Source organism: Callorhinus ursinus, unplaced genomic scaffold (assembly GCF_003265705.2).
Source record: "Callorhinus ursinus isolate GAN/ISIS: 27379988/994484 unplaced genomic scaffold, GSC_fseal_2.0 scaffold13, whole genome shotgun sequence".
In the NCBI taxonomy this organism is placed as follows: domain Eukaryota; kingdom Metazoa; phylum Chordata; class Mammalia; order Carnivora; family Otariidae; genus Callorhinus; species Callorhinus ursinus.
In genome coordinates, this window is record NW_027397075.1 from 26,338,838 (window position 1) to 26,351,695 (window position 12,858).

Genomic DNA, 12,858 nt, shown 5'->3' on the forward strand with positions numbered 1-12,858 from the left:
TTCAACCTGCAATCCATTTCTGGAAATTGAGGTCTTGCCCCTATGTTCAGAACTGGAAAACGCTTTGGCATTTGGGCTGTTAGTGTTTTAGAAAGTCAGGCTTTAGAAGGTTCTATGATAGGAAGAAGGTCATGTTTCTAAGACTGGTACCCAAAGCAGCAATCTAAGTGCCTGAAAGACCCACCCATAGTGTTGGGATGAAGAGCTGAATCAGAGCAGGTTTTCCTAGTGTGAGCAAACTCTCCACTTGTTTGCTTTTTGGGATTCTCTGTATATTTCCCTTCACAGGGCTCACCCTGGCCCACCCTGCTGTTGCCCTCTGACACTGCTAGCCCCTGGTAGGGAGTGAACTTGGGTGAGGCCTTGGGATGGGGGCAGGGCAGGCAACCGGACACGGAGGCACCCCTCCCTGACAGCCAATCCCCTTGTATTCACAGTCTTGCACGCATCTCCGCTCTTCCCTCTGTCCTGGGGAGAGGGATCCAGAGCCCAGGGCTGGTGGCCAGTACACAAGCTGGTAGCGGAGAAAGCACCTACTGCAGATTCCAGGTCCCACATCCCTCCCACGCAGCCTCCTCTTCTTCAGGCTCTTCGCAGCAGCCGGGATGACTGGAACAGCCCTGGGGGAGGGCTGCAATGCTGGGTCTTATGGGAATCGGATGTTCAGGATCCTGCCCTTTACTCTAATAGGAACGGCAAAAAAGGCCCTTTAGCAAGCAGCACGTGGGAGCTGAAATTCCCACAGAATCCAATGCATCAGTCAAATCAAGGGGAGAGAAAAAGATTTAATGCTACATGGAACTTGAAAATCCTTGCTTGGACTCCTTGTGGTCCTTCACCCCCCCCCAAACACCTCCCCCCACGCCCCGTACACAGATAAGAGATGGACAGATTGATCGGTGTTTCCTGAAAACGGGACCGTGCACGTGGAAAGAACAGGAGATGAAAAATAGGAAAGGGGGTCCTGTGGGTTCCACACAGAGCGCTGAAGACTCTGTTGAAATAGCTCCGGTCCTGGGGCCATGAGAGAACACAGCCGCATCGAAGGTCCTCTCAATCCCACGCAAGAATGCCGGGAAACCCAGGTATGACATGAATGCCATAATTTTTTTTTAAGGAGGAAAGAAAGCAATAAGGATGCACGTAAAAGAAGGAAACAGAAAAGAGGGGAGATAAAAAGAATAAAATAACAGCTTTAACGTATAGGGCAAGAAAAAGGTATTTTAAAGGAGGGCGAGGTTGAGAAGGGCTGGGACCCCGGCAAAGACCAGGGTCCTGCAGAAACTTCGCGAGGAAGAGGGGCCAGACGGCTGTCCCATCCCCATGTTTGGGCAGATTAATGGAGTCGTGACTCCCTCGCTCGAGTCCTGCCCTGGGAGGGGACAGTATCTGTTTAGATTTGTGTCTAAATTTAAACCCTGATCGCCGGCCTCCCTCCCCCGCTCCCCACCCCTTCCCCCTCCCGCGGCCTCCCCCTTCCTCGTGCTCTCGCGCAGGGCCGGGCCGCCCGCAGTCCCGAGGCAGGCAGCCGCCGGCGCGCCGCCCGCCCCCCACCCCGCCCCTGCCCTGCGCGCCGCAGCCCCGGGTCCGGCGGGCGCGGGGAGCCGAGCGGACAGCGAGCGCGGCCGCCGCGGAGCCGGCACCTGGAGGCCATGGAGGTAAAGCGCGGGGCGGGCAGCGCGGACGGCGGGCGGCGGCCGGGGCGCACGCAGCTGCGGGGCTCGGGGCGGGGAGCGCGGGACTGCTGCCGCCCAGGCGGGGAAGGAGGGCAGATGCGCCCGGGGCTCCCGGGACACCCCGCCGGGCAGGCCGGGCGGCGGGAGGTCCTCCGAGGGAGGGCGCGGGGGCAGGGGGGAGGGGAAGGGGGCCTCCGGGGGGGGGGGGACGGGGGGGGTCCAGGTGCTGGGTTCAGGACGTCTGTGCTTCAGAAGTATGAAGTTAGGTGCAGCGACTTCGTAAATGGGCAAACATGTGGGCCAAAAAAATCTCAATAAAGCAGAAGCCCCTGAATCTGGAGAGTCTGAAGAGATGGGTATTGAAAGAGAAACAGAGCAGGCGACGGACGTGAGGCGCTTCTGTGCCAGGCTGCGGGCTTCCCTTTTCGACTGAAGATTGACCTTTAGGAGAGTCCTCTTGCCTCTCAAGTCCGTCTCTGGCCGTCACATCTTCTGTCAGAACTTTCTGAAAAGCTCCCCTCGCGGGCAGTCAAATGGCGCTGTTTCTGATCAAACTTGAGACTCCCGTGTATGTCCCTGCCTTCTGAGACTGGCTGTGTCAAGGGGTGCTGGCCGCATCTGTGGGGTGCCGGCGGCTTTTCTGCGTGGCTCTTTCCTGGCGCTGTTCCCACCCCAGTGGGGTGCAGGCGCCACCCGCCAGTGGAGGAATGCCCCGTGTATTCCCCTGTCCCGCCCTTCTCCACATTTTGAGGCTTCCATAGATTTTCCCCTTGAAATGGAGACCTGACGTTTAGCCCTGAGCCAATCTTAACAGGACGGGGCTTTTGAAAAAGATGAAAGGAGAAGGTGCAAATGTTAATGTAGCTTCTAAGGTGATTCCCACCCACACTCAAAAGGAAGACTGTTCCTCCTGAGGCTGTAGTCACAGTGTTCCTTCCTTCCCAGCTCCAGGCTCTGCACCGGAGCCCTGGCTGGCTCTCCTGAGCTAGACCCCTGCTGGGCCTGTGAAGCCCTGTGATTTCTCTGCAGGGCTCTCGGTCTGTCCTGAGCAGGCATCCTGCATTCGGGCATCTAGCTCGACTTTGTTGTTGTTTTCAAGGAACAGGGACCATTTTCAGGGAGCCTTTAGAGTGTGGGATCCACCCTCCTTGGAAACATTGGCAAATCAGGGAAACTCATGCAGATTAGGGCTGGGGAAGTGTGGTGGGGACCACACAGCAAAGCTCAGCAGGTGGTGTCCAGGTCCGCCCAAAGACCATCCAAGCCCAAAGCATCAGGATTCTCTCCGGCTGGCTACAGCTTCAGGGCAGAGGAGGGAGATCGCCCAGGGGGGTGCCCAACTTGTCAGGCGGGGTGAATGAAGCCTCCTAAAGAAGTTGCTTCAGAAGTGGGTACCCTCCTCTGGGAGAGTACAAGGGGCTTCAGGCCCTAGGTAGAGGTTCGATATGATTTAGGACCCACCTAATCTCTTGCAGAAATGGACTGGGGATAAGAGCAAAGCAAGCCTTAGGAGTGAAAGCATGTTGCTGCTTGGGGGGCCAAATGCGTGTGTGAAGCCAAATTCGTGTGTGAACTTTGTTCTCGGAAGACACAGAGGGACTCATTCCACAGAGGCACTGTCTTCTCCCTCAGTTGAGGAAGGAATGGTGTGTGGCAGAGGCCCTGAAATTGTCACCTGAGCAACTTCCCGTGTGGCTTGGGGCTGGGAAAAGACAAGGCCCTCCGGTCTACATCTACAAAGGGAGACGGGTGGTAACTGCTGGGGGGATTTTACCAAGATGGGGGTTGGGAGGGAATTGCTTAGCCAGCCAGGAAGCCTGTCGGTTTGCCCTGAGTCTGCTGATTGGCAGTGACTGCTTTTGAAGTTTTCTTTGTCAAAACGACTGAAAAAAGAACTGCAGCTGCTAGCCCTGGAAAAGGAAGTAAAGAGGAAACCGAGAGGCTGGGGAAGTGATGATTCGTAGCCAGGAAGTAAACTTTTTATGGTGGGACATGATATGCAGGAGTGGGATTTGGGAACTCCTGACAAATCTCAGAGTAAACCCCTCTTTTGAGAGATGAAACTGACTTTTGAGGCATGAAGGCACCACTCTATTTGGGGAGAAACTGAGTTATATGACTTCTCAGTATTAGGAATTCAAGCCAGATCAACAAGGCTTACTCAACATTCATTCTCTAGAACCCACTTATCTATTGGAAGTCTTTGGGAAATCTGTTCTTTTTTTTAAGTCACTGTTATCAATATCAGTCATTACTTCAGCCCTCATTAAGCCCTCTGGAATAAACAAGATTAAGATGCCTTTTAAAAGCTCACAGTGCAGTAGGGCAAATGAGACTTACTAGATCCTGTCATGTATGTATGAGTTTTCAAACATGTAAATGCCAAACGAATGACTACTGCAGATGATAAGTGTGCTGGTGTTTTGAGGTGAGACCTGGCAGAAGCCTTGAAAGAATAGTGGGTGGTGAGGAGGAGAAGGCATAGGAATGGGTACAGGGAGAACATGTCAGCTTTGTTCAGGAAAGTAGGCCAGTTGGTTGAGAGGAAGGTAGGGAAGCAGCAAGAGAAAAAAATGAAAGTAATAAGATAAAAACCACAGGGCCTCCAAGTGTAGTGGATGCTGGCCAAGTGGGTGAGTGGGAGCCGGAATCCAAGCCATCGGAGGAAAGGGTTACTTTTTCTTCATACAAAGTCTCCTTGTCTAGCTGTGCCCCCAAAGGGGTGCCTTTTTCTAATTCAGGCAGAGGCCAGCTGCAGGCCTCCAAGGCCAGATAGGGGATGGCCCTGGGTTCTGCTCCACGGAGAGTAGGAAACTCCACAGGGCATTTAGTAAGATGGTGGTCATGAGGAAGCAGGGATGAACTGGCAGAAATGCCAATTCATAGAGTGAGCAAGGGAACCAGGCTGAGAAGCTTCTCTGAGCGTCCATGCAGATTCTGCCTTCAAGAGAAAATAAGGATGGAAAAGATGGAAGAGTAAGGTCCGTGTGTCCAAGGAGAAATCAGAAGTGACATCTGTGTTTCTTTGAGCCCACCAGGGTGCCCAGAAGGGTGGAGTTCCCGAGACACCAAGGAGAATAGTGCAGCTTTTACCTAAGCCTATAAGCCCTTTGTAAGCAGGATCTGTCCTGTTGGTCCTCCGGTCTCCAGAGATTAGCACAGTGCCTCGAATTATAATCCTCTCACTTCTCAAGAAAAGTTTTCTTGGTAAATGAAGTAAGAGAAACAGGGAAGTCCTTGACATCTCAGTGCACCGCTCCAGTGCCTTAGCCTGGGAGGCCTTGGCAGATGCCCTCAGACCCCGTGGCTCTCTCCCCGAGCACTTTGTGCAAGCTGGGCCCCAGTACTAGGCCGACTTGTAACTGCCCAGCTGGCTCTCTCCCTGGAAGGTCCAACAGACACTCAATAAATGCTTTTTGAATGAGTAAATAAATGACTGATGATGGGAGAAAGATGAGATTTTTTTTTTTTTTTAAAGCAAGGTTTAGGTATATTGGTTTTGAAATGCCCAGCAGTCCCCGAGAAATACAGACCTCTTAGGATGCAAATAGGATTCTTCTTTAGAAGAGCTAATGGGGGACATCACTGTGGATAGGAGCCCAGAAGAGAGAAATAAATAGTAAAGAAAGATATGGAGACTTAGGACATCCATATTAAAATAATATTCTTAGTTGTTTAACTATAAATTGTAGGCCCTACCAAATAACCTGAGAGTGCTTGCAAAGAGTTTAATCTTCACGGATGAAATCCTTCATTTGTTCAATGAGTAGGAGACACATGAAAATTAAACTTATTTCCCACAACCACGTGTCTACTATTTAGTTGAACATATGAAGGATTTCATCTGTGAAGATCAAACTTTCTTGCCACTAAACAGATAATCTCTAATTTAGATGGGGACAATTAATGAATCCTTTTCTTTGAGGCTACGCCAAGTCCTTTCCAGATATCATTTGTTCTTCGTCCATTTATTCAGTATTTATTGAGCATTTATTCCATACTGAACCTTGTGTTTGAAATGTTACTTAAAAATCACTGGGCTATCATGTCTTTTTCTCCTCGCAGACTATCAGTATTACTGACGATGACAGAGAAAGAGAGGGAGGGACAGAGAGTGTCTGTGTACCCGTGTGTGTCCCTGTGTATATAATGTGTTCAATTTGTAACCTACTTTTTCACTGATTTTTTTTTTAATTCATTAAATTTTTTTTACCACAATTTCACCAACAGCCTTTGCTGTTTTTGGACCCACCCTCTCGCTGAGCCATATGTTGGCTGCTGGCTGGAGCTTATGGGTCATAATTAGGGATTGCATGGCCTCTGGAAGCTGGGGTTTAGCTCGGACGACTTGTGGGCATCCCCAAGTACCCTCACGTTCCTGTGTGGCTCCCGGGTGCTCTGTGGGACCCCCAAAGTAACACTGGCTTCCACTTAGCCGCCACCTTTCATTCACTGGCCTGCAATGACAGGGGGCATTTGGGGCAGTCCGACTGGAAGGGCCCAGGCCGAGATCACAGGAGGGGTGAGTGTGCATTCCCGGGATGGAGTCAGGTTTCAGAGCCTGATCCGCAGTGTGCCTGCTCGAGGCAAGGAGAGCCAGAGCAGGGTGCCGTGGGAAATCTGAACGCTAGTGGCTCAGCGGCCCAGTAATCTTATCAGGGCCATAGGCGAAAGCATTTTTGTTCCAGAGAAATCTGAAGGCAGCCCTGCCTTCCTCTAGTAATAGCTTTAGGTTTGCAGCCAGCCTGACCACCCCGACTCGACTCACTAGAATCAAAACATTTCAGAGCTGTGGGTGAAAGGATACCTTCTCTAGCTGCCCCCGCCACGTTGTGAGGGAGAAAAGAGAGCCACCGAGGCTGCTGGTGGACCTTTGGAAAGCCAACAGCTTGCAGTGTTTCTCTCATCTGGGGAGCAGAGCAGCCTAAACCTTAAGAAGTAAGATCATCAGTTTCATCACAAAAGCAATATCCACCTCATGTTTGGCCTTCGGGGTGTTATGTAGACATGTTTATTTCTCTGTGCAAAAGAGGATACAAGGATCCTGCTGATACAGGGCTCAGGCTTGGTGGCCACCATCAACCTCACTGCTCTAGGACTTTCCAGGAGCTCATCTCCTGAATGGATCTGCCCTTGTATGCCGGTCATTTGGGCAGTGAGCTCCCCATCTTCTTCCTTTCGGGCTTCCTGAATACGTGTCTTCTGGGAATTGTGGAAAATGACTGACGAGCCAGTGAGGCCCCCCAGATCCTTTTTGTAGAGGAGGGGCTCCAGCCACTGCAATCACAAGGCCCAGTACCTCCTTGGGGAGGTGATGTGGACATGCACAACATGCAGGAGACACTTGTGAGATGCCATCAGAGCCCATCCTTAATGGATAATGTTGGCACCCCCAGGCTGGAAGCATGGAGAAATTCCAAACATTGGAACTCAGCTAAGTATCTGCATTGTCAGATGTCCCCAGCCCTTTGTTTCGAAACTGCTTGTGCCATATCAGGGCCACCCTCCTGGCCTCGGGGTAGCAATCACAGCCCTTTCTCAGACTGGCTCTTCTGTAATCCATCGCTAACAATTCACAGGACACCGCACCCTCACTCTTTAATTAGGTCCAACGGACATGCATTGAGGCCAGGCACCGGGGACACAAAGATAAATGCCTCACTCCGCCCAGCCTTGAAGAACTCAGGTCTAGGAGTGGGGCAAGCACCTAACAGGTGAGTGCAGAACAGAGGTGTGAGCTCGCAAGGACAGAGGAGAAGCGGTGTACCCAGCCCAAGGTTCAGGGGGGCTTCCTGTTAGAGGCAGTTTCTAAGTTAGGTCTTGAGGGATGAGTAGGAGTTGTAGTGCAGAAAATTGGGACGAGCATTCCAGTCAGAGGGAATGACGAGAGCAAAGCCTCTGGTTCTAGAAACAACATGGTGTGCCTGGGGGGACTCCCCGCAGTTCATTCCTGGAGGACAAAGCGAGATAAAGGTATTTGAAGTTGGGGGACTGGATGAAGGATACAGAGAAATAGAAGTTACAGTTCCTGCCTTAAAGGAGCTCTCTTCTATTTGGGGAAACAAGATGTACACACGTGACGTGACATACAAAAATATAAGATAGTATCTTGATAATTTCTCAGGTATGTAGGGGTTCAAAGTCAGCTTCTCTAATGGCAGCTAGAGAAAACTTGCTTCCTCTGCTGGGGATTCCCCCGCCAAATGTGGCAGCCTCCTGGCAGCCCTGCGGGTGCACGACCATGGGGACTTCAACCTAGTGATGAGGTGCACTGCATTGGGCCTGCACGTACACGCTCTTGCTGAGGAAATCCACTTGAAACAGGCTCCAGGCCCCAAGGGAATGCTTTTGGTCAGCCTCACCAAAAGCCACCGCCATGGCACTCGCCTCCATCAGAAAGAGGCCTCTGGGAACAGCCATGCTCACGAAAAACCGCCTTGTCCTGTTCACACCTTTACCTGCAGCCCCGCTCATTCCTCCCACCGTGGTCGCACATCCTGTGCATGGTCTGAAAAGCCAGCGTTTCTCCTCTTCGGCCCAAGGCAGCGCAAGGACAAGCTGAGGTGGGCTCAGTAACAGCAGCCAACCACAGGCACCAGCCAGGGCTGGGCCCAGCAAGCCCAGCGCAGCAGAAACAGGAAGCTGAGCCTTGCGGCCGCTATTACACAACCCCAACTCCCACACCAGAGGTCACCGAGAATTTACATGTCACAATATGCCACAGAGGACTGAAGGCCTCCTCGGGTCCTCCCCTCCAGACCCCCACTGGCTCGTTCTTTCCAAGCACATGAGCTAGAGGGCAGGTCTCCCACCCCCACCTCGCCCCACCTCTGAAATGCATTCCCAGGCTTCAGGTCCCTGGCTCATCTTGCTTTTGAGGTACATTTCGATGGATAATGGGAAATCATTTCTGAGCAGCCACATCGATGTCAGTGTGGGGAGAAACCTAAAGCTTGTCATCTGGGTGATTCCTTCCACTTGTTGAATGCTTCCTAAATACAGATGTTTTGCGTAAGTTTATCTTGTTTAGTCCTCATAAAGTCTTGTTACCTCTGTTTTCTAGAGAAGGATGCTGGGGCTTCAGTATGATTAAATTATGTTCCCAAGGCCTAGAAGGTGACTACCAGAAGAGCCAACATTGGAACCCACCCTATCGGGTGGGATCCTATGGCCCTATTCTTTCTCCTGCACTGGGGAAGCTCTGGCCGCCTCCATAGTATGTGTGTGCTCACAGGGAGGCCACAGGCCCCTGGGCCTGGCCAGTCCTCCTCCAGCTCAGGGCCAGCCCACAGTGGAGGCCAGGTGGCTCAAGGCATGGGGCTTTTAAGGTCTGGCAGAGATTCACTCTGAGCCCTCACTACGTACCTGAAAGGTTTCTGAAAGGTTCCAGCTGTGTCGCTGGATGAAACTAGCGCGGACGTCTGTGGCAAAAAAAGGAAGTTTAAATAAAAATGCAATTTTAGGGCTTAGAGTTTTGAGAGCAAGAAAGAATGTTAGCAATTTCTCCAGTTCCCTTGGTTTTAAAGATGAGGAAACTACACATAAAAGCTTTACCGATGGTCACACTTTAAATCAGTCAGTGGCTAAGTCAGACCTGAGATGAAGGCCTCCTGGCCCTCAGCAGAGGAACTTCCCCTGCACAGGGCGCTGTAGATCGTGTGTGGAAGTCAGCTCATCATCACCATCTCACTGCCCCATTTCTGTGTATTGTCTCCTTGAGGCTCTCCCAAGTCCACACTGGGGGTGCTTGGTTCTCTAGGCTTTACCTAGCAAGCACCATTATCTCTGGGGTGACACAGGCAGGGAGAGGAATGGCCTTTATTGTCATTCTTCTAGCCCACAAGGGCAAGAGATCCAGGGCTGAGGCTGGGAGGCCCAACCCCACAGGTGCAGCCCTGTGCCTTGTTCCTGTTCCTATTGGTCTTCCTGGGAGAGCCCCTGACCCCTGTTTCCCAGTTGTGCCTGAATCACTTTCCGAGGGCTGGACTGAAGTCCTTGGGAGGAGAAAAACAAGGTTGGTTCCAAGCCCTTGTGTTTCCGAGGGGACATGAATGGGAGATGCAGGGAGATGGGGTGCCCCAGACCACAGCAGAATGCCAGGTTGCTGCCCACATGGGGAATCTAGAGCCAGTGAAGGGGGCAGGTAGAGGAGTTGGCTAGGACTGCCATCACACGGCTGCAAACTAGTGGCTTAAAACAATAGAAATTTATCGTCTCGGTGCTAGGGGCCAGATATCTGAAATCAAGGTGCCCCAGGGCCACATTCCCTATGGAGGCTCTAGGGGAGAAATTGTTGCACGCCTCTTCTAGCTCCTGGTGGTTGCTTGAGGTTCCTTGGCTTGTGGCCACAGTAATCTCTGCCTCACACTAACTTCACCTTCTCTGCTCGTGTGCCTCTCATGAGGACGTGTGTCATTGGATTTAGGACCCACACTGATAATCCAGGGTGATTTCCACATCTCAAATCTATAACCCTTTACTAAATAAGGTAACATTCACAGGTTCCAGAGATTAGGGTGTGATCACGTGTGATCATATCTTCTTGAGGGGCCACGGTTTAGGCCACCATTCAGCCCACGACAGCAGACAACTTGCTGTCCATTATAGGGGTGGGGGACTTGGGGGTTTGGCAGAGTGAATCCTTGGTTATTGCAGGCCATATTAAGACACCACCATCTCTGTCACTGCCCTCAAGTGAATTACCAGTGACTACTCATTGGTATCTGTCTTGTGACTGATTTCCTGCCTCTTGGGGAGCCTACAACACCCATATTGGGGTGGGTCACAAACACAGTTCTTTCTGGTCAGACCCACAGTTGGGAGAGGAGGTCCACAGGGTGCTATGGAGCATTTCCATGGGGCTATAAGGGTTATCTCTTCCCAATGAGATAAATATGGTGTTAGCAGCCTGGGAAGAGCTACTTAAGATCGTCCAGGATCATCGCCACCTTCAGAAAGGATTGTGCCTGGCAAGATTATAAAACCGCATTTTGTGTGATCTCATTTGATATTCTGCTGTCAAATGCCTTATTCTTGATTCATCCCTTTATTCGTGTATTTAAGGACACGTTTTGAGCAGCTACCAAATGGGAACTAGGAAGACACAACACCTGCTCTCAGACCCATACAGTCTGAAGGTGGAGATGGGGCAGAGACGGAAGAAATGATACCAAACAATGTGATTGGCAAACAGTTTGGGGGCACATTGACAGGCACCTCTCAGGGTTCGGACAGGCTCATGTGGCTGAAAACAACACAGGCTTATTTCTCTCGTGCTACACGTCTGTCAAGAGTGGGGCTGGGGGCTCTGCTCCATGTCGCTGTTGTCCAGGTCACTGCAACATTGTCAGGTGTCATGGCAGAGGGAAGGAAAGTTCTGGAGGCCCTGCACTCACTGCGGCTCTGGCCTGGAAGGGTCAGAAGTAGCCCACGGCTACACTCAACCACAGGAAAAAGGAGGAGCGATCCTCCCATGTGCCCTAAGTGATGAGAGCTGGAAGTGTCTAATGCACATCATCGGGGTCCTGGAAGAGTCTGACAGAACTTCCAGATCTGGTGATCATTGAACGGGGTCTGGAAGGAAGACTGTGTCTTTCAGGCTGACAAAGGTGTGAAGGCTGAGGAAGAAAACTTGTATCTGTGCCCCTCACGTTCATTCCCTGGGAACTTACACAGGGAGTGTATCAGGAGATATTTTTCCTGATTTCCTATGGTTATTAATATTCATTAAGTGGATATTGTGGGAAATCGTAACATCCCTGAGTGTGTCTTCTGTAAGAAGGTTCTGGTGTTCTCTTTGCCCAGTGGAAGGTGGCAGAGGGAGTGCAAAGGAGGTGACAGTGGTGAATATGAGCAGAGCTAAGCCTTCCACCGTAGGTCAGATGATGCACAAAACGTGAAGAAGGACAGTACGATTTTACCACGCTTTCTTTTTAAAACATTCTCCCATAGCTCTTAGACTAAATGATAAGCTCTAAAAATCCCCCTCATTGGCGCTAGTTCTCCTACAATGAGCACCGCAGGTATTCAACACACCCTTTTGAATGAGGACCAGAATACAACATGAGGTAAGGCTTAGGGGCACAGACCCGGGAGTCACACAGCTGGCTTTGAATCCAGATTTTTCCAGTTTCTACTAGCCTGCGACCTCTCTGTGCCTTGGTTTTCCCATCTGTAAAACGGAAATAGGAATCGTACCTACAGGATTGGGTTGTTCTGAGGATTAAATGAGTTAATATTTGTGTAAAGTGCTTAGAACAATGCCTGGTGCCTATTAGGTGTGACGTGATTGTGCCCTGGGGTAAATAAGTCGGTTTTCATAGACGCCCTTGCTTTGACTGGGACCCAGGATGGACAAGAAGACGTCCCGAGTCCTCCTCCAGGAGAGCGTGTGACTCCCTGCGTGTGTGTGGGTAGGGGGTGGTTAGTGCACACTGCGTGCAGACCTCCGCTGTTACAGCTTCTGGAGGAGGCCGGTCCTTGGGGCAGTGCTGGAACAGTTAAGTCCAGACCAGAAACTGGGAAATGGGGGAGACGCAGACGTGGAACAGCAAATGCAGGCTGCAGGCTCCCACAGCAGCCACAGCCTGCCAGAGGAAGGGAGTATCATGGGCTCAATACATGCATTTCAGGGAAAGGGAGGGAAAAAGAGGAGACAGCAAGCGTATTTTGTGGGTTCATCCTGATAGAGCAGTGAGTGAAATGAGGAGGGAGGAAATGGGAAGGAGACAGTCGGACCACTGAACTATTGCTCCCCTCCCTCTCCTCCCCACCCTCTCCCTCTCCCCCAACCCCCCCCCCCTACCCCCCCCACCCCCCCCTTCTCCTATACCTTGGTTACCTCTTCCCTGACCTGCCCCCACCTTTCACACCTGCTGGGGGGCGGACCAGCATGGGACGTGGGATTCTGGGACTGCTAGGGTAGCTGCAGGGATTGGAGGCTTTGCCGCTGACGTCCATCCTGAGCTGTTGGCTGGGCTGAAGGAATTGAGGGCTTTCACGTGCCAACCAGGGTATTCCGATTTTTCAAACAGTTACATTACTTGTATTACGAAGGATTTTTGGCAAGATGAATTCAGAGCAGGATGAGCTTCCTTGCCCAAAGTGTAGTGAGCTACACCTTGCATCTCAGGTTTTTCCTGAGGGGTGTCTCCAGGGACAGGCTCTGTCCTTAGCCCTGGCT

The 12,858-nt window shown here is 51.5% G+C and overlaps 1 protein-coding gene across 3 annotated transcripts in view; it reads left to right on the forward strand.

The window, feature by feature from the left end:
• Positions 1-978: 978 nt before the first annotated feature.
• Positions 979-12,858, forward strand: part of RCSD1 (RCSD domain containing 1) — a 65,881-nt gene continuing 54,001 nt past the window's right edge. The window contains exon 1 of one of the 3 annotated variants that reach the window (XM_025877850.2): positions 979-1,085. In XM_025877850.2, the coding sequence (XP_025733635.1) occupies positions 1,023-1,085 (63 nt within the window). In that variant the 5' untranslated portion in view covers positions 979-1,022. Of the gene's footprint in view, positions 1,086-1,487; positions 1,659-12,858 lie in introns of those variants that run through there. The other 2 variants (XM_025877851.2, XM_073899967.1) reach the window with 2 other exon arrangements.